Source organism: Engraulis encrasicolus, chromosome 3 (genome assembly GCF_034702125.1).
Source record: "Engraulis encrasicolus isolate BLACKSEA-1 chromosome 3, IST_EnEncr_1.0, whole genome shotgun sequence".
Taxonomy (NCBI): Eukaryota; Metazoa; Chordata; class Actinopteri; order Clupeiformes; family Engraulidae; genus Engraulis; species Engraulis encrasicolus.
Window position 1 is genome coordinate 19,464,500 of NC_085859.1, and position 22,231 is coordinate 19,486,730.

At 42.3% G+C, this 22,231-nt stretch overlaps 2 protein-coding genes and 1 pseudogene across 2 annotated transcripts in view; 1 reads left to right on the plus strand and 2 right to left on the minus strand.

The window, feature by feature from the left end:
• The window catches only part of LOC134444052 (high choriolytic enzyme 1-like), a 35,906-nt gene extending 17,707 nt beyond the window's left edge, over window positions 1-18,199 (minus strand). Inside the window, exons 1-4 of the mRNA XM_063193526.1 lie at window positions 18,084-18,199; window positions 16,248-16,441; window positions 12,202-12,226; window positions 10,228-10,369 (exon numbers count right to left, since the gene is read on the minus strand). Of these exons, the coding sequence (XP_063049596.1) occupies window positions 10,228-10,369; window positions 12,202-12,226; window positions 16,248-16,441; window positions 18,084-18,199 (477 nt within the window). The remainder of the gene's footprint in view (window positions 1-10,227; window positions 10,370-12,201; window positions 12,227-16,247; window positions 16,442-18,083) is intronic.
• On the minus strand, window positions 4,176-9,961 carry LOC134446426 (high choriolytic enzyme 1-like; annotated as a pseudogene).
• Window positions 18,200-19,507: 1,308 nt separating the features above from the next.
• vamp5 (vesicle-associated membrane protein 5) overlaps window positions 19,508-22,231 on the plus strand; it is a 9,406-nt gene continuing 6,682 nt past the window's right edge. The window contains exon 1 of the mRNA XM_063194346.1: window positions 19,508-19,771. Within this exon, the coding sequence (XP_063050416.1) occupies window positions 19,769-19,771 (3 nt within the window). The 5' untranslated portion in view covers window positions 19,508-19,768. The remainder of the gene's footprint in view (window positions 19,772-22,231) is intronic.

The following is a 22,231-nucleotide window of genomic DNA, read 5'->3' on the forward strand; positions in this document are numbered from 1 at the left end:
GAAAGTGTTGTCTTCCAAACTCGAATCAGTTCATGAACCTACCCTAGAGCATTCACAACCAAAATCTGGGACAAATCCATACACCCTGTCAGTAGTTATGGGCCAAACAATAATTCGACCATCTTGAATTCAGCCATCTTGAAAGTGTTGACCTCCAAACTCGAATCAGTTCATGAACCTACCCTAGAGCATTCACACACCAAATCTGGGACAAATCCATCCACCCGGTCAGAAGTTATGGACCAAACAAAAAATCGGCCATCTTGAATTCAGCCATCTTGAAAGTGTTGACCTCCAAACTCGAAGCAGTTCATGAACCTACCCTAGAGCATTCACACACCAAATCTGGGACAAATCCATCCACCCGGTCAGAAGTTATGGACCAAACAAAAATTCGGCCATCTTGAATTCAGCCATCTTGAAAGTGTTGACCTCCAAACTCGAATCAGTTCATGAACCTGCCCTAGAGCATACACCCAAAAAATCTGGGACAAATCCAAACATCCGTTCAAAAGTTATCGGGTTAACACGAAAGACCTTACGCGGCGACGGCGGACGCGGATGCGGACGCGGCGGCGCACGCGGTGGCGGCGAACGCAAAACCATTACATCCCAGACGCTCCGCGTTTCGGGGATATAAAAAGCCCAACTACTGCAGTGGTCTCCAAATGGCGGCCTGCGGGCCAGATGCGGCCCCGGGCATGGCCAATATTTGGCCTTGCCTTGATACGGTCGGGCGATGCATTTGGCCCTCAGCTTGATTTTCACTTGGCCCTCGGGGGGAAATTATTGGAGACCACTGAACTACTGTATCTAAAGCTTGATGGAAAGTTGTCTTCACATCTGGTGTCGATGCCAGATCCTTTCCTAGTACAGTGATGCAGGAAACTTTTTCATTCGAGGGGCCACTTTAAATTTTATTAAGTCCTCTAAGAGAACACAAACCAGGATTCCCTCCTTGCACTTTAGGCCCACAGTATATTGAAGGTGAACAGGTCACCTTTACAACAGACCTCACCTTCACTAAATCCCCAGAAAATACAACTTCATTGTATTGCAAATGTTAATTGAATTCTAAGATTGCTTTGCAAAACATGTCATATTTCGTGTTCATGACATTAAAATGATATCAGGGGTGGCCCCGAATGGTAGCCTATGGTCACTGCACGGTTACCAGCAATCTAAGGTCGATTGCCACCTGATCCTCTCCCACTCATTTCCATACAGGTCTCTAAATGAACAACTAGCAAAATGCAAGTGAAATTACATTTTTGCTGGTAGAAAAGACCAACTTGTATTTGACTACTAAGATTAACATCTACTAACCATTTTGGCTAGTGATGAAAAAAGTTAATTTAGAGCCCTATATACTGTATGTTTATGTGAAAGCCCAACTGGGAAACTCCAACTCCCATTGTCATTGTGACACAGCACTCCACAGCACACAAGTCTTCACTGCATACTGCACAAGATGAAATTGCGTTTATGCTTCACCCATGCAAGGGAGAAGCCCCCAATGGCTACCCAAGGGAGCAGTGCAGCGGGACGGTACCATGCTCAGGGTATCTCAGTCATGGAGGTGGATGGGGAGAGCGCTGGTTAGTTACTTCCCCCACCAACCCATCGGGTCGGGAGTCAAACCGGACACCTTTGGGATGCAAGTCTAACACTCTAACCACTTACCCATCTATATATAGATATATATATGCCGTTCTCATACAGGGGCGTACAAACACACACACACACACACACACACACACACACACACACACACACACACACACACACACACACACACACACACACTTGTGTATTATATCGTGAGCCTCACAGGCCGTAGTGTAGTAGTTGATGTCCTGTGATGGAGAGCACAATATGTTCCAGTCACAAGAGGGAGCCCAACTCTCCATTCACAGTGCACTGTGCATGTCTCTGAAATGAGGAAACACTAGAATATCTATCTGTATGTACATTAAAGGGTTGATCTTGTATTTGTGTTGTACTTTACTTGTATTTGTATTTTCAATGTTTTATGGATCCTTGAGTCTGCAATATTGGGGAAGAGTGCAGAGGAGGTATAAATCGGCACTACACAAGAATATGCTGTGGTTTACCAAGTTCAACTGGTATTGATTCTTGCAACATATCGCCCATATGTTTGGTCTAAGTAAAAGCCACGGTTCTTACCAACCTGCCAAACCCTGAATGTGTGATGACTTAGTAGTTCTGTGTCTCCCTCTTGCAAAAAAAACCCCTCCCCTCTGCAGGGCTGGACTGGGAGAAAAATTTGGCCCGGGCATTTTAGACATAGACCGTTTCCTCTCACTGACCTATTCTATGATATTAAGGCTTAGTTCATTGTTTGTTAAAATTGGGCTGCCCCTTCTAAATGGTGGGCCAGTCTCTGAGGGAAAAAAAAGTCAAGGACAACTAAAGCAACAGCATTGGCCCCTGAGGACTGTTGGCCCACCGGGAAAATGCCCTGTATGCCAGATTACCAGTCCAGCCCTGCCCTCTGTAGCATTTCACCATTCAGAGGTGCATATTGTCACCAGGCTAGGCAGGCAGTCACTTGGTGCTCCCAAGCCCCTGGATGGAGAATAACAGCTCACACTTTGCTATAGTGGTGGTGTATTTCTTTCAAATGTTCACTCCATTGACATTATGCTTGGGCCCCAGCTGAACCTGCAATCGCCTCTGTCCCCATTTACAGTGTCTCTCAAACATTGTACCTGTAAACAAACAAAACAAACAGGAACTGTGCATCTACTTTATATATTGTTTTAGCCGACTGAATAGATAGGCCTATTAATAATGGCACCATATGAGATACTGCATGAATTCTATTCAGATGTTTATGATAAATCACATTTGATGTCATGGTTGTGATATTAGTTGTTACATCACATTACATTTAGAATTTCTCATTTACATTTGCATTGGCATACAGTATGTCTCTGCTGTGAAAGGCTTGAGGAGATGACAAGGGAGATGGGAACCATCGTATTCTTTCCAAAGAGGGGAGCTTGATCTAAAACCTATTTAAAATAGACCAACTATTATATCTAAAGCTTGATGGAAAGCTGTCTTCACATCTGGGGTCGATGCCAGATCTTTTCTTGGTTCAGTGATGCAGGGAACTTTTTCATTCGAGGGGTCACTTCAAATTTTAAAAAAGTCCTCCAAGAGCTATGCTATGAACACAAACCAGGATTCCCTCCTTGCACTTTAGGCCCAGAGGTGAACTGGTCACCTTGAAGGTGGACTGGTCACCTTTACAAAAGACCCCACCTTCACTAAATCCCCAGAAAATATAACTTCATTGTATTGCAAATGTAAATTGAATTGTAAGATTGCTTTACAAAACATGTCATATTTCATGTGAAATGCATGACATTAAAATTATATCAGGGGTGGCACAGAACGGTAGCCTATGGGCACTGCACTGTTACCAGCAATCTAAGGTCGATTGCGATCTGATCCTCTCCCACTCATTTCCATACAGAGCTCTAAATTAACAACCGGCAAAATGCAGGTGAAATTAATTTTTTGCTGGTAGAAAAGACCAACTTGTACTTGACTACTAAGATTAACATCTACAAACCATTTTGGCTAGTGATGAAAAATGTTAATTTACAGCCCTATATATTGTATGGGCCTATATGTGAAAGCCCAACTGGGAAACTCCAACTCCCATTGTCATTGTGACACAGCACTCCACAGCACACAAGTATTCACTACATACTGCACAAAATGAAATTTCATTTATGCTTCACCCGTGCAAGGGAGAAGCCCCCAATGGTACCCCAAGCGAGCAGTGCAGCGGGACGGTACCATGCTCAGGGGACCTCAGTCATAGAGGAGGATGGGGGAGAGCACTGGTTAATTATTCCCCCCACTAACCTGGGGGGTCAGGAGGAGTCGAACCGGAAACCTTTGGGATACAAGTCTAACACTCTAACCAATAACCCATCTATATATAGATATATACATGAAGTTTTCATACAGGGGCGTACAAACACAGCCACACACACACAGACAGACAGACAGACAGACAGACAGACAGACACACACACACACACACACACACACACACACACACACACACACACACACACACACACACACACACACACACACACACACACACACACTTGTGTATTATATCGTGAGCCTCACAGGCCGTAGTGTAGTAGTTGATGTCCTGTGATGGAGAGCACAATATGTTCCAGTCACAAGAGGGAGCCCAACTCTCCATTCACAGTGCACTGTGCATGTCTCTGAAATGAGGAAACATTAGAATATCTATCTGTATGTACATTAAAGGGTTGATCTTGTATTTGTGTTGTACTTTACTTGTATTTGTATTTTCAATGTTTTATGGATCCTTGAGTCTGCAATATTGGGGAAGAATGCAGAAGAGGTATAGAGCAGCACTTCGCAAGAATATGCTGTGGTTTACCAAGTTCAACTGGTATTGATTCTTGCAACATATCGCCCATATGTTTGGTCTAAGTAAAAGCCACGGTTCTTACCAACCTGCCAAACCCTGAATGTGTGATGACTTAGTAGTTCTGTGTCTCCCTCTTGCAAAAAAAACCCTCCCCTCTGTCAGGGCTGGGCTGGGGGAAAAATTTGGCCCGGGCATTTTAGACATAGACCGTTTCCTCTCACTGACCTATTCTATGATATTAAGGCTTAGTTCATTGTTTGTTAAAATTGGGCTGCCCCTTCTAAATGGTGGGCCAGTCTCTGAGGGAAAAAAAAGTCAAGGACAACTAAAGCAACAGCACCGGCCCTGGAGGACTGTCGGCCCACCGGGAAAATGCCCTGTACTGTATGCCAGGTCACCAGTCCAGGCCTCCCCTCTGTAGCATTTCACCATTCAGAGGTGCATATTGTCACCAGGCTAGGCAGGCAGTCACTTGGTGCTCCCAAGCCCCTGGATGGAGAATAACAGCTCACACTTTGCTATAGTGGTGGTGTATTTCTTTCAAATGTTCACTCCATTGACATTATGCTTGGGCCCCAGCTGAACCTGCAATCGCCTCTGTCCCCATTTACAGTGTCTCTCAAACATTGTACCTGTAAACAAACAAAACAAACAGGAACTGTGCATCTACTTTATATATTGTTTTAGCCGACTGAATAGATAGGCCTTTTAATAATGGCACCATATGAGATACTCTATGAATTCTATTCAGATGTTTATGATAAATCACATTTGATGTAATGGTTGTGACATTACTTGCTACATCACATTACATTTAGAATTTCTCATTTACATTTGCATTGGCATGGTATGTCTCTGCTGTGAAAGGCGTGAGGAGAGGACAAGGGAAATGGGAACCATCGTATTCTTTCCAAAGAGGGGAGCTTGATCTAAAACCTATTTAAAATAGACCAGCTACTGCAGTGGGGGAGCTTGATCTAAAACCTATTTAAAATAGACCAGCTACTGTATCTGGGGAGCTTGATCTAAAACCTATTTAAAATAGACCAGCTACTGCAGTGGGGGAGCTTGATCTAAAACCTATTTAAAATAGACCAGCTACTGCAGTGGTCTCCAAATGGCGGCCTGCGGGCCAGATGCGGCCCCGGGCATGGCCAATGTTTGGCCTGCCTTGAGGTTGGTACAAATGAAAATGTATATGTGTGATTCATTTAGCCCTCAGCTTGATTTTCACTGCATAATTTGGCCCTCGGGGAAAAATTATTGGAGACCACTGAACTATTATATCTAAAGCTTGATGGAAAGCTGTCTTCACATCTGGGGTCGATGCCAGATCTTTTCTTGGTTCAGTGATGCAGGGAACTTTTTCATTCGAGGGGTCACTTCAAATTTTAAAAAAGTCCTCCAAGAGCTATGCTATGAACACAAACCAGGCTTCCCTCCCTGCACTTTAGGCCTACAGTATATTGAAGGTGGACTGGTCACCTTTACAACAGACCCAACCTTCACTAAATCCCCAGAAAATATAACTTCATTGCATTGCAAATGTAAATTGAATTGTGAGATTGCTTTACAAAACATGTCATATTTCATGTGAAACTGCATCCCATTATATTGGGGGTGACCCTGTCGTGCCGAAAAGCGAATGCCTGCCAGAACACGAGTGCCCTCATTGAAACCAATGACATTTTTTGAGAGAAAATTATACTAATTTTTGCAGAATGAATTACATAATTTATGAACTATCTGAAAAATTGGTCATTGGTTTCCATTGGTTTCAATGAGGGCACTCGTGGTCTGGCAGGGACTCGCTTTTCGGCACGACAACCCCAAACGGTATGCACCGGCAAAATGCAGGTGAAATTTCAGTTTGGCTGGTAGAAAAGACCAACTTACTAGCCACTTTGACCCACTGTGAGGTCTTTTGCCACACACACACACACACACACACACACACACACACACACACACACACACACACACACACACACACACACACATTATTATATCGTGAGCCTCAAGGCCGTAGGTTCCCCACCATGGAGAGAGGGCTATAATCGACTTATGATGGAGAGCATAGCATGCCCTAGTCAGCCTATAACCTTCACCGCATGGTGTTTTACTATGCTTACTTTATACGAGCTAGGGTTTGCGACTACAAATGTATTCTTTATTTTTGAGAGCTAAATGAGTATCATTATACTTAGTCTACACGTACAAAGACTCTCAGGAGACAACTCAGTATTGCTCTTTCTTTATTTCCGTTTGCATGAAAGCTTCACAACTCAAAGAGAAAAACTTGTTTATGAAAAAACAGGAGAGGCTTGACACAAAGCAGTTGTGTTGAGCCGCATTCAAACTCATTCTGGAAAACAGAAAGCACAAAAGACCATCATTAGGCTATCATCGTCATCATCGTCATCATCATTATCATCATTGTCATCATCACCATCATCATCATCATCATCATCATCATCATCATCATCATCATCATCATCGACGTCATCATTATCATCATCATCCTCATTCTCTTGATCATCATCATCTGCACTGTCATCATCAATTCAGTTGTCGGCATCATCAACATCATCATCATCATCATCATCATCATCATCATCATCAATAATAATAACAACAGCAGCAACACTATTATCTACTTCAATATTAATATGCTTCACAGTGATAAATTCTACGTACTGCATCCGTAGAGGAGGTTGACTCGGCGGATGTCTTGGCAACTCATTTTTTTGGCCCTCCCAAATACCACGTTGGGGTTTGGAACTGCAACTATAGTGGCTTTCCCATTACGGCTGAATGCCTTCCTAGTGTCAAAAGATAGACCAGTGATTAACAGAAATCGTAATTAGCTCATGATGTTATACACTGATTGTTGTATTCTCCCTATTTACATGTGCCCATACCTGTGTGTGTGTGTGTGTGTGTGTGTGTGTGTGTGTGTGTGTGTGTGTGTGTGTGTGTGTGTGTGTGTGTGTGTGTGTGTGTGTGTGTGTGTGTGTGTGTGAAAGAGAGCGAGAGAGAGACAGAAAGAGAGAGAGACAGAGAGAAACAGAAAGAGATAGAGAGAAGAGGAGAGGCAAAGACACAGAGAGAGAGAGAGATGTAGTGTTGTGTCAATACATACTTTGAGTAATGCATGATTGAGCCATAATCATATGGGGTTCCCAGGTTGTTGGTAGCAATTTTACGGAAGTTGTGCTCCTTTCCTAAGGAAAATCTACAATTAATTGCATTGACATGTAGACAGAGTCATGGAGAAGGATGGGGGAGAGCATTGGTGAATTACTCGCCCCACCTTTAAATATCCAAGCAATAGTATATCTCACAGTGTTCTTCAGCATAACGGTTGCTGTTATTATACCTGAATATACAAAAAATAAAACAAGTGTACAAAATTAGGCTAATTACAAATAATTCTCACCCTTTTTGATATTGTCCCAGAGAATCTTGATATGTAAGTCGCGGTCGCTGCGTGTCTGCTCATGATTAAAGCCCAGAGCATGCAGGAGTTCATGCTGGATTGTTCCATGGTAGACACATCCTTTGCTATAAAGTGCAAAACAGATCAAGTCAAGGCACTGACACACACACACACACACACACACACACACACACACACACACACACACACACACACACACACACACACACACACACACACACACACACACACACACACACACACACACACACACACACACACACACACAGGGCAAAGGTGAAATGTCAATATATAGTCCTCACAAACGCACATCATTTCAAATTTATGGTGGCTGGGGAAGACAGGTTGACATGGTTTTTGCAAGGTTTCACATGTGCAAAATACAAATGCTTATGAGATCCAACAGTAATATTACTTTTTTTCAAATTATCTGGATAATTAATGCATGAACACTAGGTTCACGTTACCCCAAGGAGATGCTCTGCTTTCCACCTCGACGACCAATATAGGACCAGCATCTGCAAATCGTTTAAAAGTTCAGATTTCAGATTCAACTCCCATTATTGAAATATACGTATATATGTGCTGTTGTAAAATGATTAGGCCAACATTTTAAATTTGATGCATTTTAAAAAACAAAACTCGTTTTGCTCATGATTTATGATAAGGGCGCCCACTCTCTGTGTGACTATCTATGACTTATGATAGGCCCAGCCACTATGGACCTTACGCATCTTAGAATCCTGGTCCTAACCTACGTTGACCTTATGACTCTACAATCTCTGTCTATCTCTTCTTCCTCTGCCTTCCTGCTATTTCTGCCTCTCCTCTATACCTCTCCTTTTAAATCTATCTCTAACAATGTTTTTTTTTCCCATTTGTTAAGCACTTTGAGTTACATGCCTTGTATGTCACAGTGCTATACAAATACAATTATTATTATTATTATTATTATGATAAGGATTGTACGGCTGGTTTTGAAGTCAGTTTTTTAAATGGTAATTTATTTCTTCTGCTTTATGTTATTTTTAACATTTAGGTACTGTACCCATGGCTTGATTTGATGTTCAAATAGTCTCTCTGCCAACTGCGTTTCTTGAAGCGGATGCAGGTGGAATGGGTGAAGGATTGCAGGCCTGCCTCAATAACTTTTTTTGTCACGGGCAGCTATAAGGAAGAGAAGATCATTTTATCTGCTATTAGTTTTTTTTTAAACACACACACACACACACACACACACACACACAGACACACACACACACACACACACACACACACACACACACACACACACACACACACACACACACACACACACACACACACACACACTCACTCATACTCTCTCTCTCTCTCTCTCTCTCTCTCTCTCTCTCTCTCTCTCACACACACACACACACACACACACACACACACACACACACACACACACACACACACACACACACACACACACACACACACACACACACACACACGCACACACACACACAGGTCCAGCACCTCTTCTGGGGACCAAACAGACGCCACTTCAAAAAGTATTACAGTTATGAAATATGGTATTCCTGTGATAACAGATGGTTCTTACAAAATTGATTGGAGAGGACATATGGGATGTAGACCAGGCCGTTTGAGGAAGAAGGCCACTTGCATCTCCTGGCAGTGCAGGGGTCCGCATTCTGGAGCCCAGTAGGGACGGCAACGTCACCATCTACAATCTCAGGGTCACCAGGCTCTTGCCCTGAAAAAAAGTGACATTTCAGGAAGTAAACAACAGAAAGATAGGCTCTGAGAATTTTTTTATTTCAAAGTCGTTCAAGCATTAGTGCACAATGGAGTTTCATTGAGACTCTACAGTAGCCTACTACAACTGTTACAATGAAGTCATTAACTGCTATTTATTAGTTAACTGTCAGTTGACCTCAGTGGAAATATTATCATGACAAGGTTATTTGTTGTTATATTTGTATGAAAATACGTTAGATAAACATTTTCTTACCTATGTTCTTGTTGGCCTCCTCAATTAGATCAGATATGGTTTTGTTCATCTGTGGGAATTCAGCCAAATGAACAGAAGATTAATGTTTTTATTTTTTTTTAAACATTGTTTTTTCCAAACTTCATGTTCTCGTGTTACTTCATTGGTGTTCTTCATGGTCTCTTGCAAGAAGTTTTTTTTGTATGAAGATGAGGCCTATTCAGACTAAACAAATCCAATCACTTAAAGAACTAAAGTCTGGTGACTAACAAGATCTTGATGAATGAGAATCTAAATACCTGGTACAGACAGTCTAGCAATGCCCCTGCCCCTTACCTTGTCTTCCAGACTATCGTCATCCAGACTATCGTCATCTAGACTATCTTCATCCTGACAGTGGACTGGCATCAGGATGCCCAGCAGACAGAGGAGCAGAATGGCAGTGGAGGGAGCCAGGACTGGTCCTGGATGAACTGAACTGGGATGGTAGGATGGCAGGTTTATATTGGGGAAGAATGCAGAAGTGGTATAGAGCGGCACTTCACAATTATATGCTGTGGTTTACCTGGTATTGTTCAACTGGTATTGATTCTTGCAACATATCGCCCATATGTTTGGTCTAAGTAAAAGCCACGGTTCTTACCAACCTGCCAAACCCTGAATGTGTGATGACTTAGTAGTTCTGTGTCTCCCTCTTGCAAAAAAAACCCCTCCCCTCTGTAGTATTTCACCATTTACAGCATTGTACCTGAAAAACAAACAGGAACTGTGCATCTACTGTATCGTTTCAGCCGACTGAATAGATAGGCCTATTAATAATGGCACCATATGAGATACTGCATGAATTCTATTCAGATGTTTATGATAAATCACATTTGATGTCATGGTTGTGATATTAGTTGTTACATCACATTACATTTAGAATTTCTCATTTACATTTGCATTGGCATACAGTATGTCTCTGCTGTGAAAGGCTTGAGGAGATGACAAGGGAGATGGGAACCATCTTATCATTTCCAGATGGGGGAGCTTGATCTAAAACCTATTTAAACTAGACCAACTACTGCAGTGGTCTCCAAATGGCGGCCTGCGGGCCAGATGCGGCCCCGGGCATGGCCCATGTTTGGCCTGCCTTGAGGTTGGTACAAATGAAAACGTATATGTGTGATTCATTTGGCCCTCAGCTTGATTTTCACTACATAATTTGGCCCTCGGGGGAAAATTATTGGAGACCACTGAACTACTGTATCTAAAGCTTGATGGAAAGCTGTCTTCACATCTGGGGTCGATGCCAGATCTTTTCTTGGTTCAGTGATGCAGGGAACTTTTTCATTCGAGGGGTCACTTCAAATTTTAAAAAAGTCCTCCAAGAGCTATGCTATGAACACAAACCAGGCTTCCCTCCCTGCACTTTAGGCCTACAGTATATTGAAGGTGGACTGGTCACCTTTACAACAGACCCCACCTTCACTAGGTCCCCTGAAAATATAACTTCATTGTATTGCAAATGTAATTTGTATTCTAAGATTGCTTTACAAAACATGTCATATTTCATGTGAACTGCATGACATTAAAATGATATCAGGGGTGGGCCCGAACGGTAGCCTATGGGCACTGCACGGTTACCAGCAATCTAAGGTCGATTGCGATCTGATCCTCTCCCACTCATTTCCATACAGAGCTCTAAATTAACAACCGGCAAAATGCAGGTGAAATTAATTTTTTGCTGGTAGAAAAGACCAACTTGTACTTGACTACTAAGATTAACATCTACAAACCATTTTGGCTAGTGATGAAAAATGTTAATTTACAGCCCTATATATTGTATGGGCCTATATGTGAAAGCCCAACAGGGAAACTCCAACTCCCATTGTCATTGTGACACAGCACTCCAACAGCACACAAGTATTCACTACATACTGCACAAAATGAAATTGCGTTCATGCTTCACCCATGCAAGGGAGAAGCCCCCAATGGCTACCCAAGGGAGCAGTGCAGCGGGACGGTACCATGCTCAGGGTATCTCAGTCATGGAGGTGGATGGGGAGAGCGCTGGTTAGTTACTTCCCCCACCAACCCATCGGGTCGGGAGTCAAACCGGACACCTTTGGGATGCAAGTCTAACACTCTAACCACTTACCCATCTATATATAGATATATATATGCCGTTCTCATACAGGGGCGTACAAACACACACACACACACACACACACACACACACACACACACACACACACACACACACACACACACACACACACACACACACACACACACACACACACTTGTGTATTATATCGTGAGCCTCACAGGCCGTAGTGTAGTAGTTGATGTCCTGTGATGGAGAGCACAATATGTTCCAGTCACAAGAGGGAGCCCAACTCTCCATTCACAGTGCACTGTGCATGTCTCTGAAATGAGGAAACATTAGAATATCTATCTGTATGTACATTAAAGGGTTGATCTTGTATTTGTGTTGTACTTTACTTGTATTTGTATTTTCAATGTTTTATGGATCCTTGAGTCTGCAATATTGGGGAAGAGTGCAGAGGAGGTATAAATCGGCACTACACAAGAATATGCTGTGGTTTACCAAGTTATTGATTCTTGCAACATATCGCCCATATGGTTTGTCAAAGTAAAAACCACGGGTCTTACCAACCTGCCAAACCCTGAATGTGTGATGACTTTGTGGTTCTGTGTCTCCCTCTTGCAAAAAAAACCCTCCCGTCTGTCAGGGCTGGACTTGGGAAAAAAAATGAATCGGGCATTTTTGACATAGACCGTTTCCTCTCACTGACCTTTTCTATGATATTATGGCTTAGTTCATTGTTTGTTAAAATTGGGCTGCCCCTTCTAAATGGTGGGCCAGTCTCTGAGAGAAAAAAAGACAAGGACAATTAAAGCAACAACATCGGCCCCTGAGGACTGTCGGCCCACCGGGAAAATGCCCTGTATGCCAGATTACCAGTCCAGTCCTGCCCTCTGTAGTATTTCACCATTCAGAGGTGCATCTTGTCACCAGACTAGGCAGGCAGTCACTTGGTGCTCCCAAGCCCCTGGATGGAGAATAACAGCTCACACTTTGCTATAGTGGTGGTGTATTTCTTTCAAATGTTCACTCCATTGACATTATGCTTGGGCCCCAGCTGAACCTGCAATCGCCTCTGTCCCCATTTACAGTGTCTCTCAAACATTGTACCTGTAAACAAACAAAACAAACAGGAACTGTGCATCTACTTTATATATTGTTTTAGCAAGATGACTGAATAGGCCTATTAATAATGGCACCATATGAGATACTGCATGAATTCTATTCAGATGTTTATGATAAATCACATTTGATGTCATGGTTGTGATATTAGTTGTTACATCACATTACATTTAGAATTTCTCATTTACATTTGCATTGGCATGGTATGTCTCTGCTGTGAAAGGCGTGAGGAGAGGACAAGGGAAATGGGAACCATCGTATTCTTTCCAAAGAGGGGAGCTTGATCTAAAACCTATTTAAAATAGACCAGCTACTGTATCTAAAGCTTGATGGAAAGTTGTCTTCACATCTGGTGTCGATGCCAGATCCTTTCCTAGTACAGTGATGCAGGAAACTTTTTCATTCGAGGGGCCACTTTAAATTTTAACAAATAGTTATGCTATGAACACAAACCTGGATTCCCTCCCTGCACTTTAGGCCCACAGTATATTGAAGGTGAACTGGCCACCTTCACTAAATCCCCAGAAAATATAACTTTATTGTATTGCAAATGTAAATTGAATTGTAAGATTGCTTTACAAAACATGTCCTATTTCATGTGACCCCATCCCCCCCCAAACAACCGGCAAAATGCAGGTGAAATTTCAGTTTACCATGTTGGCTAGTGATGAAGTTAATTTACAGCCCCACACGCACACACACACACACACACACACACACACACACACACACACACACACACACACACACACACACACACACACACACACACACACACACACACACACACACACACATACACACACACGCGCGCGCGCGAGTGTGGAGAGCATGTTCCAGTCACAAGAGGGAGCCCAACTCTCCATTCACAGTGCACTGTGCACTCTAAAATGAGGAAACACTAGAATATCTATCTGTATGTACATTAAAGGGTTGATCTTGTATTTGTGTTGTACATTACTTGTATTGTATTTTCAATGTTTTTATGGATACTTGAGTCTGCAATTAAGTAGCCCATTCAATTAAATTCAATTGTACTATTTGCCATATACAGTACACTGTATGAGATGTATTGTGGCTAAAAGACAAGATATATCACCTCAATATATCAGTTAAATAGGACCTCTACCAGCATAGATTGTAAAAAATGCAAATATTTATATAAAATTGTTCATGTCATTCTATTTCCTCAAGATTTTCTTTTGCAATGTTCAACTTTTACTAAGCCTAACGATAAACTATTTTCGATGAACAGCCTATTGTAGATCATATGCCATTTGCCACCTTATTTTCCTGAGCCCCTTCTAGTGGAGTTTGGATGACCAAACAGAGGGGGAGAGGGGGGAGGTGGGGGGGGGGGGCATGTTGTGTTCCCGTCACTTAGGCCAAGTCATGACGCGAGTCATGTGGACATCATTGTACTCCATTCATTACGCATTTCCAAACGAGTGGGAACAATTGGGTGAGTGTGAGGAGATGATTTTGACTCACTGCTAAGACTGTAACTCAGTTGCATGTTTTAATTCTAATGAGCCGTTTTTTTCACCACCAAAGGTCTTTATTCATCAGAGGCCTTTGGATATTGAACCACCTCATGGGTTATTCAGTTTTCCCTCAGATCTGAATGACTAAATACAGCTAGTGTAGTCCTCTTATTTGAAATAAGTTAATTTAATAGGCCTAAATGAAATGAAATCATATCAGCCAGGATTGTTTTCCATCTAGCACACGGCATGTACATTTATTCAAAGATGAGCCCCTTTTCTAGTAAAATTGGACAATAGAAGAGAATCATCAAAAGGATGCTGTGTAAAATGGAGGTGTGTTGATAAACAGTTGATAACAGTTGAGAACAGTTGATAAAATGAAAATGAATCTGATTTGATTATGTCTGCCCTGAGGTCTAGACTACTTCAATATTGTCCCTGGTCAAACACCATGTCAGACATGTTTTATGTTGCTGTAGTATTATTCAATAAGTCAAGGGAATTTCCAAATGTTCAGAAATGAATGTTTGAACACTTCCTGACCACACTACACCTGTATATTGCACAATGCTTGTTGAGCCATTCTGATTTCATTTTTGTCCTTATCGTAGGGGTTGTGTGTGTGTGTGTGTGTGTGTGTGTGTGTGTGTGTGTGTGTGTGTGTGTGTGTGTGAGTGAGTGTGTGTGAGTGTGTGTGTGTGTGTGTGTGTGTGTGTGTGTGTGTGTGTGTGTGTGTGTGTGTGTGTGTGTGTGTGTGTGTGTGTGTGTGTGTACATGCGCTCAAATGTGTTGAAAGTTAGTTTATTTATTTATTTATTTTGCCAGCAGTTGATCTTTTCCCATGCTGCATTGTCTACACTATAAACACAGATCTCAGTTATCTTTTGAAGATCATTTGTCATGACTAAACAATAAACATAGACAGGTTTAACAAATGTATCCCCCCAGACACAAACAAGCACAATAGGCCTACTTACCTATGGTAGTCAGAAATGAAAGATAAACAGATGGCGGATATGAATCCTTTCTTATTATTGAAGTCCACTAGGCCTATATCAGTGCTACCCAACCTTTTATATCTCGTGTACCCCAAGCATTCTTGTTATACCACGAGTACCCCCTCACTGATAAGTACTGTAAGTCAGTCAGTCAGTCAGTCAGTAAGTAAGTAAGTAAGTAAGTAAGTAAGTAAGTAAGTAAGTAAGTAAGTAAGTAAGTAAGTAAGTAAGTAAGTAAGTCAGTCAGTCAGTCAGTCAGTAAGTCAGTCAGTAAAAAGTATGCCCTTTCTTCAGTGGGGAAATTCATACAGTATGTTGCAGCAGTAACATACATACAGCATGTGTAAAAACAGACGGCACAGACACAGGAAAGAAGAAGTAAAAAATATGTAAGGGAAATATAAAATAGAGATTTTTCTGTCCGAATAAATACATTAGTAAAAGTAGGCCTACAGAAAAAAACATAGGTAGTAAAGTATTAGCAGCATCATAAAAGGAGGAAGAGACTAAAAAGTAATACATTAAGTTAAAAAAGAGGGAGTCACAGCAGCTTAGCATTGTCATCATCATCATCATCATCATCATCATCATCATCATCATCATCATCATCATCATCATCATCGTCATCATCATCATCATCATCATCATCATTGTCACCATCATCACCATCACTCCGGAGGGCTGCCACTGTTCCATGCAGGGGGTGGTTGATGTTAGCCAGGATTGATGACAGTTTTGTCATCCTTCTCCTGTCCCCCACCACCTCCACAGCGTCAAGGTTACAGCCCCGAACAGAGCCTGCTTTCTTCACCAGTTTGTTCCGTTTCTTTGCCTCTGCTGCTGTTGTGCTGCTGCCCCACCACACCACACCACACCACACCACACCACACCACACCACACCACACCATGACAACAGATGAGACCAGAGAGTAGGAGGTATCTTCTAGGGTTTGATGAACCCTAAAAGACCTCAGTCTCTCCATAGCAGATGGAGTTAGGGTGACCAGATTTGGATTTGTAAAAAGGAGGACATTTATTTTTTTTGGGGGGGGGGGGTCATCGGTGTATCTGTGTATCTACAGGTATGAAAGTATATGGGTATGAGGTATGATAGTAGGCCTATAAAGTATCAAAGCATCCAAAATTGTCATTTGTTTAAAAGCCACTAGAAATTTTTGGCTTTGGCATTTGTCTACTATAAAAGACAATTAAAATCTCTTCGGTTAGGCCTATAGGCCTATCTAATTTGTGTGACCATATGATGCAGAGTGTGCCTTTGTTACAATCCTAGATAGTAGGCCTAACACCTATATTGGAGTATCTTAACAGCATAACAATGCAGCTCAATTTCATAGGCCTATTCTAATTTCTGCATTAGGTTTTTAAAAATAGATTCACCATCATGTAGGCCCATCTCAGCCATTCCCCACAAAGATGAACAGCATTAGGCTATATAACATTGGAAACTAAATATAAAAAACACAACATTTGTGGTTTTCAACTGAATTGATAATGAAGTTCTATTAGGCTACATTTTAGGCTTAATATGTTTATAAGACACCTCACAATTTACCCCTCCACTGTCATCCATTAGGCCTATTTAGATAGGCTATTTGTAGTGGCATGGTGCTCAGAGATTAGCAATGGGCACTGCAGCCATTAAGAGAGGAACTGGAGTTTTACCTACCATTAATAAGATAACCCATACAGCGTTATCAATAACTGCAAAGGCAATAGACCGGAGAAGAAGCTGATGAAGAAGAAGCTTAACTTCAGGAATGAGTCCTTCTAGCTCCGAGAAATTGCTTTTGCAAATAACTTGGAAATGTCAGATCATGAAAGAATTTTTAGGCTAAGTCTTGTGACAAGGTGTAACAAAACTTGTACCTCCCTAAATTATGGATTTGGTGGTGTTACTAGGCATACTCCTGTGTTAGATTACCTTCATACCTGGCTTCACACGCGGGAATTTTTTTTCAACTCCACCGCGAACGTGCATTTGCGTTTCTATCGGCATTGCAGTCCGTCGAACCGGCGGACAGATGCGCTTTCGCTTGTAAACATGGGGCGCACTGGCTAGTCCCCTAGGCTACTTCTTTCGGACACATGGTGCGAAGTGGCTAGATTTGATGAGAAGGGCGTGACTAAAACGGCAGAGAGAAACCTGGAGTGGAGTCAAATGGAACGGAGTGAAAATTACAGTGCAGATGAATTAGGTCTATATTTCAGGCAGTCCAACAAAATCCCGGACATTTCTGAAATTCCCCCCGGACATTTTTTTAGGTCTCAAAAGTAGGACATGTCCGGGGGAAACCGGACGTCTGGTCACCCTAGATGGAGTCTACTTTGACATTTTTGTAGAGAGCCTGGGTGTTGTCAGTCCAGTCCATTTTTTTATTATTAAGGTGAACTCCTATGTATTTACAAGTGTCAACAATGTCTATATCTGTACCATGGATGTTCAGTAGTAAGAGAGGTGGGTGGACTTTGCACCGGTGGAAGTCCACAACAAGTTCTTTGGTTTTCCCAGTATTAATCTGGAGGTGGTTCTGGTGCTTCTGCACCATGCCATGAAGTTCTTGTTCAGTTCTCTGTATTCCCTCTCCCATTGTTAATTAGACCCACAATGGCTGAGTCGTGTAGTGTGTAGTGTGTGTGAAATCAGCGGTGTAGATGGGTGCAGTCATGGGTGAGCGGGGGCAGTCATGGGTGAGCGGTTAGGGCGTCAGACTTGCATCCCAGAGGTTGCCGGTTCGACTCCCAACCCGCCTGGTTGGTGGGGGGAGTAATCAACCAGTGCTCTCCGTCATCCTCCTCCATGACTGAGGTACCCTGAGCATGGTACCGTCCCTCCGCACTGCTCCCCATGGGGCACCATTGGGGGCTGCCCCCTTGCACAGGTGAAGCATAAATGCAATTTAGTTGTGTGCACTTGTGTGCTGTGGAGTGATGTGTCAACAATGGGAGTTGGAATTTCCCAATGCACTTTCACATTTTATTTTATAGATGGTGAAGAGAAGAGGATCCAGCACTGTCGCCTGCGGGCTCCGCTCCAACGCCCCCGTGCCACAGACCACAGTGTCCGACACACAGCCAATGGTCTATCTCTTCCTCCATATCCCAATGTCACTAGGAGCAATGCATCTGTTAGTATCCCATGTAAACCCTGTGTATTTGCAGAGCCCTAGTGATACCTCTGCGCCAGGCTGAGAAACTGCACTAGGGCCTATATGTCAAAAGTTTATGATTTGGCCTGCATGATGGCACAGTGATGTAAAAGCACTTTTATAAGTGGGCCAATTAACTTATTTGAAATGGTTGCAGTGCAGCGGTGTATGCCTATTCACTTCCTAGTCTGCCCTCAATGGCAGCAGACTGAACAGAATATTCTTTCATTTAGGCCTATTCGATCCTGCATCTAACACCCCCCCCCCTTGTCTCTGCCTACACACAACTGATTGCATGACATATTAGCCAAGGCTGTATCAGCAGATAGGTCTTAAATATAGGCAGTGTTGAGTGACCATGAGTAGATTGTCATGTGAATGCTATGTGTAGGCTTGTGGCACTATTATTAAAGCAACAGCAGGATATCTGTCCATTTCATCAGTTCAGATGTGGCATGTAATATAACAATGGCTACATAGGCTATTATAGGCCTACATTCTAATCTGTGAAATGTTTACTTCCAACGTTGCCCACAGGGCAATAGGCCTAATAGTTGCTTGGATGCTACATAATAATGAATGGTTATCAGACATGAAAACATATGGGTGGGGGCAGCCGGGGCCTCTCCTGGTGGATTTCCCCTCACTCAGAACGAAATATGATAACAACAGCGGGGGGATATTTTAAAAACGCCGCGTCATCTCCGCCTGCCGACCCCAGGATAAGGGGGGCGTTTTTTCTAACCAAAGGGTTGTTCCAAGTTCAGAGACCGAATGGATACAGTTCTTGTCGGAGCAAAGTAACGGGCAAAGGAAAGCGCTCTTGTACAGACAACTTTGAAATATCTGTGGAGTTCTACGTTACACTTACACTGTCTTACAGACGTTACAGTCGAGTGGCAATAAGTTATACAACAGCGCGCACTAGGCTACTCTGATAGTCTAATCTTTCAAATGCAGTGACATCGGCTATAGTGCTTAAAATAACGGACACCGGGAGATCAAAAAGACATGGTGAGTTCCAATTTCACGCCTATTACACGGAAAAGTTTTATCTACTGTCACTAATGCGACCCCGCCCAGTACAAACGTGCTGTAGGCTATCGGTGCTGTGTAAACTTTTGTCCGCACAGAGTAAAATCCATTAGAATTCTATCCATGTCTAGCTAGCTGACAGGCACGCGCTTCCCTAGAGTCTAAACAGCCAGACGTTGTCACTTGCTGCTGTAAACAACAGCATGAAACAGTTGTCATAAATGTATTCTACATGGGTGGAAATGATACAAAGTGACCTATAGACAGTAGATTAGTCCTTCAATTAGGTATTCACTCCAAATCCATGGTCGTGAAATAGGCTACGTAAGCATGTCATTGAAAAAAAAAAGAAGATAATAGGCCTAATGGGTCTGAAGGAAATTCCAGGTAAACTACTAGGCTATGCCTTTCTGTTAAAGATGTGAGGAAAGGAAGGACGTTCCAAAGAAAAGTCTTCCTGAATCACTAGATCAGCCTGTATCACAAATAAACTGATGTTTTTTTGTGTTGAATATTGTCTATTAGACAGATATGCAAGCCCATTCCATCAAATCTACTAATGATAGTGTCAGCATTGGCAGACAGAAAATAATGCAGGGTTTATAATAATAATAGTAATTATATATATATATATATATATATATATATATATATATATATATATATATATATATATATATATATATATATATATAGGCTATGTAATTCATAAAAATCTCCAACATGGCATATGAATAGAAAACAAATATTTGTGACTAGTTGTAGCTGGGCATGTCCTTTCAATTTCAATACCTTACTTACACCCATGATCGCATGACATCAGCAGATTGATCATGAATATAACATAGTGTTGAGTGCCCATGATTTGCCTAGACTGTCATGTGAATGTTACTATCATTATAGTTAATGAACAGCGGGCAATCGGCCCTTTCATAATCAGTTTCAATTTAGCACTAACCGAGAGGGGCGGGGCAAGCATGGCATTCATCAAAAAAGCCAACAGGCCAAAGAAAACTGAGAGCCACAGCAGCAATCTGTCATCAGCCTTATCACGTTTGTGTTTCCTCATATTGTGCACAGGAGTCATGCTTTGCATAGTTTGCCGTAAATGCATATTCAACTTTGTGGTGCCGATGTAATTATATTTCTTTGGCCCAGTGTTCTGTCGAAATGGGCTTTGTCGAGGTGAGCTACCTATAGTTTTTTAAAAATAGTTTTAAATATATATATTTTTAACGTTTTGCCTTTATTGGTGACAGGACAGTTAAAATGAGACAGGAAATGCGCGGGGAGAGAAAGATGGGGAAGGTTCGGCAAATGACACAGGCCGAAATCGAACCCGGGTCGCTGGCATATTTATTCTTTCCTCTCTGGCAGTGCAATGCCCAGCCGACTGAGCCATGGCTGGGCCCCAATATATATATATATATTTTAACATAACCCAAGCCCAACACCTATTAGAACCTAAAGACATGCTATCATCCCTTATATGGGAGAGGTAAAGAAATGGGGAAAGCCCTCCAGCCCAGCCCACCTAAAGCCTTAACAGCAACTAAACCAACATAATTCCCCAAACATAACCATTATGGTTGTTATGGCTTGGTAGCCATTTAACTTTTTAACTTACTTATTTATTATTGTCCTAGCACCCTCTCCTCCATTTTATGAAGCTGCTAATGCACTTTACAATGCACTTTCACTTTTACTAATGTAATTGTTGTTGTAGTTTTTAACAGAGACATTTGTATTTTCCCCTAACATCTTTTTTAAATTATTTATCCTGTGTTGTTGTATGTACACTGTCTACTGTCTCTGCACAATCTGTATGTTACTGCTGCAACAAATGAATTTCCCCATGGCGGGATTATTAAAGGCATACTTACTTACTTACTTAGATCAGCTCGACTGGTAGCTCATATTGACAGCACACGACCCCGGCCTCTCTGGCCTTTCCCGTAGGAAATTAATCTGCTGTCCACCTCAGCCTTGACTCATGGCTGCCTCCACTTCCTATCCTTGAACTCAAAGGTGAAAGCATGCTGCTCCCAAGCCAACACCACCCGAGTCCAGGATAGGAAGAGCGATTTGTTTTCTTGCTTTTGTCTAGACGGGGGTATGATTTGTGTGCCATGCACTGTCCGGTCCTGTCCTGTTGTCCTGTGCACAGTCAGAGAGGGCAGTCACCCAGTTTCTGGGCTGTCACTCTCGGGCAGCTCAGCGCACAGAAGATTCATTGTTTGTTTTTCCTCGGCTTGTGTCGGTGGGTGGCTGTGTTGTCGCTACTCTGTCCCCTCACTATACGAGGAGCAGGCCAGTGGCACTGAACATGAAGGTGGTCCAACATTGATCCAACTTATAATGCACACTGTTCCGCCAGTGGAACAATGTAAGCTTAGTCCTCAAAAAAAACCTTTACTACCTTAGTACCTGTAGTACACC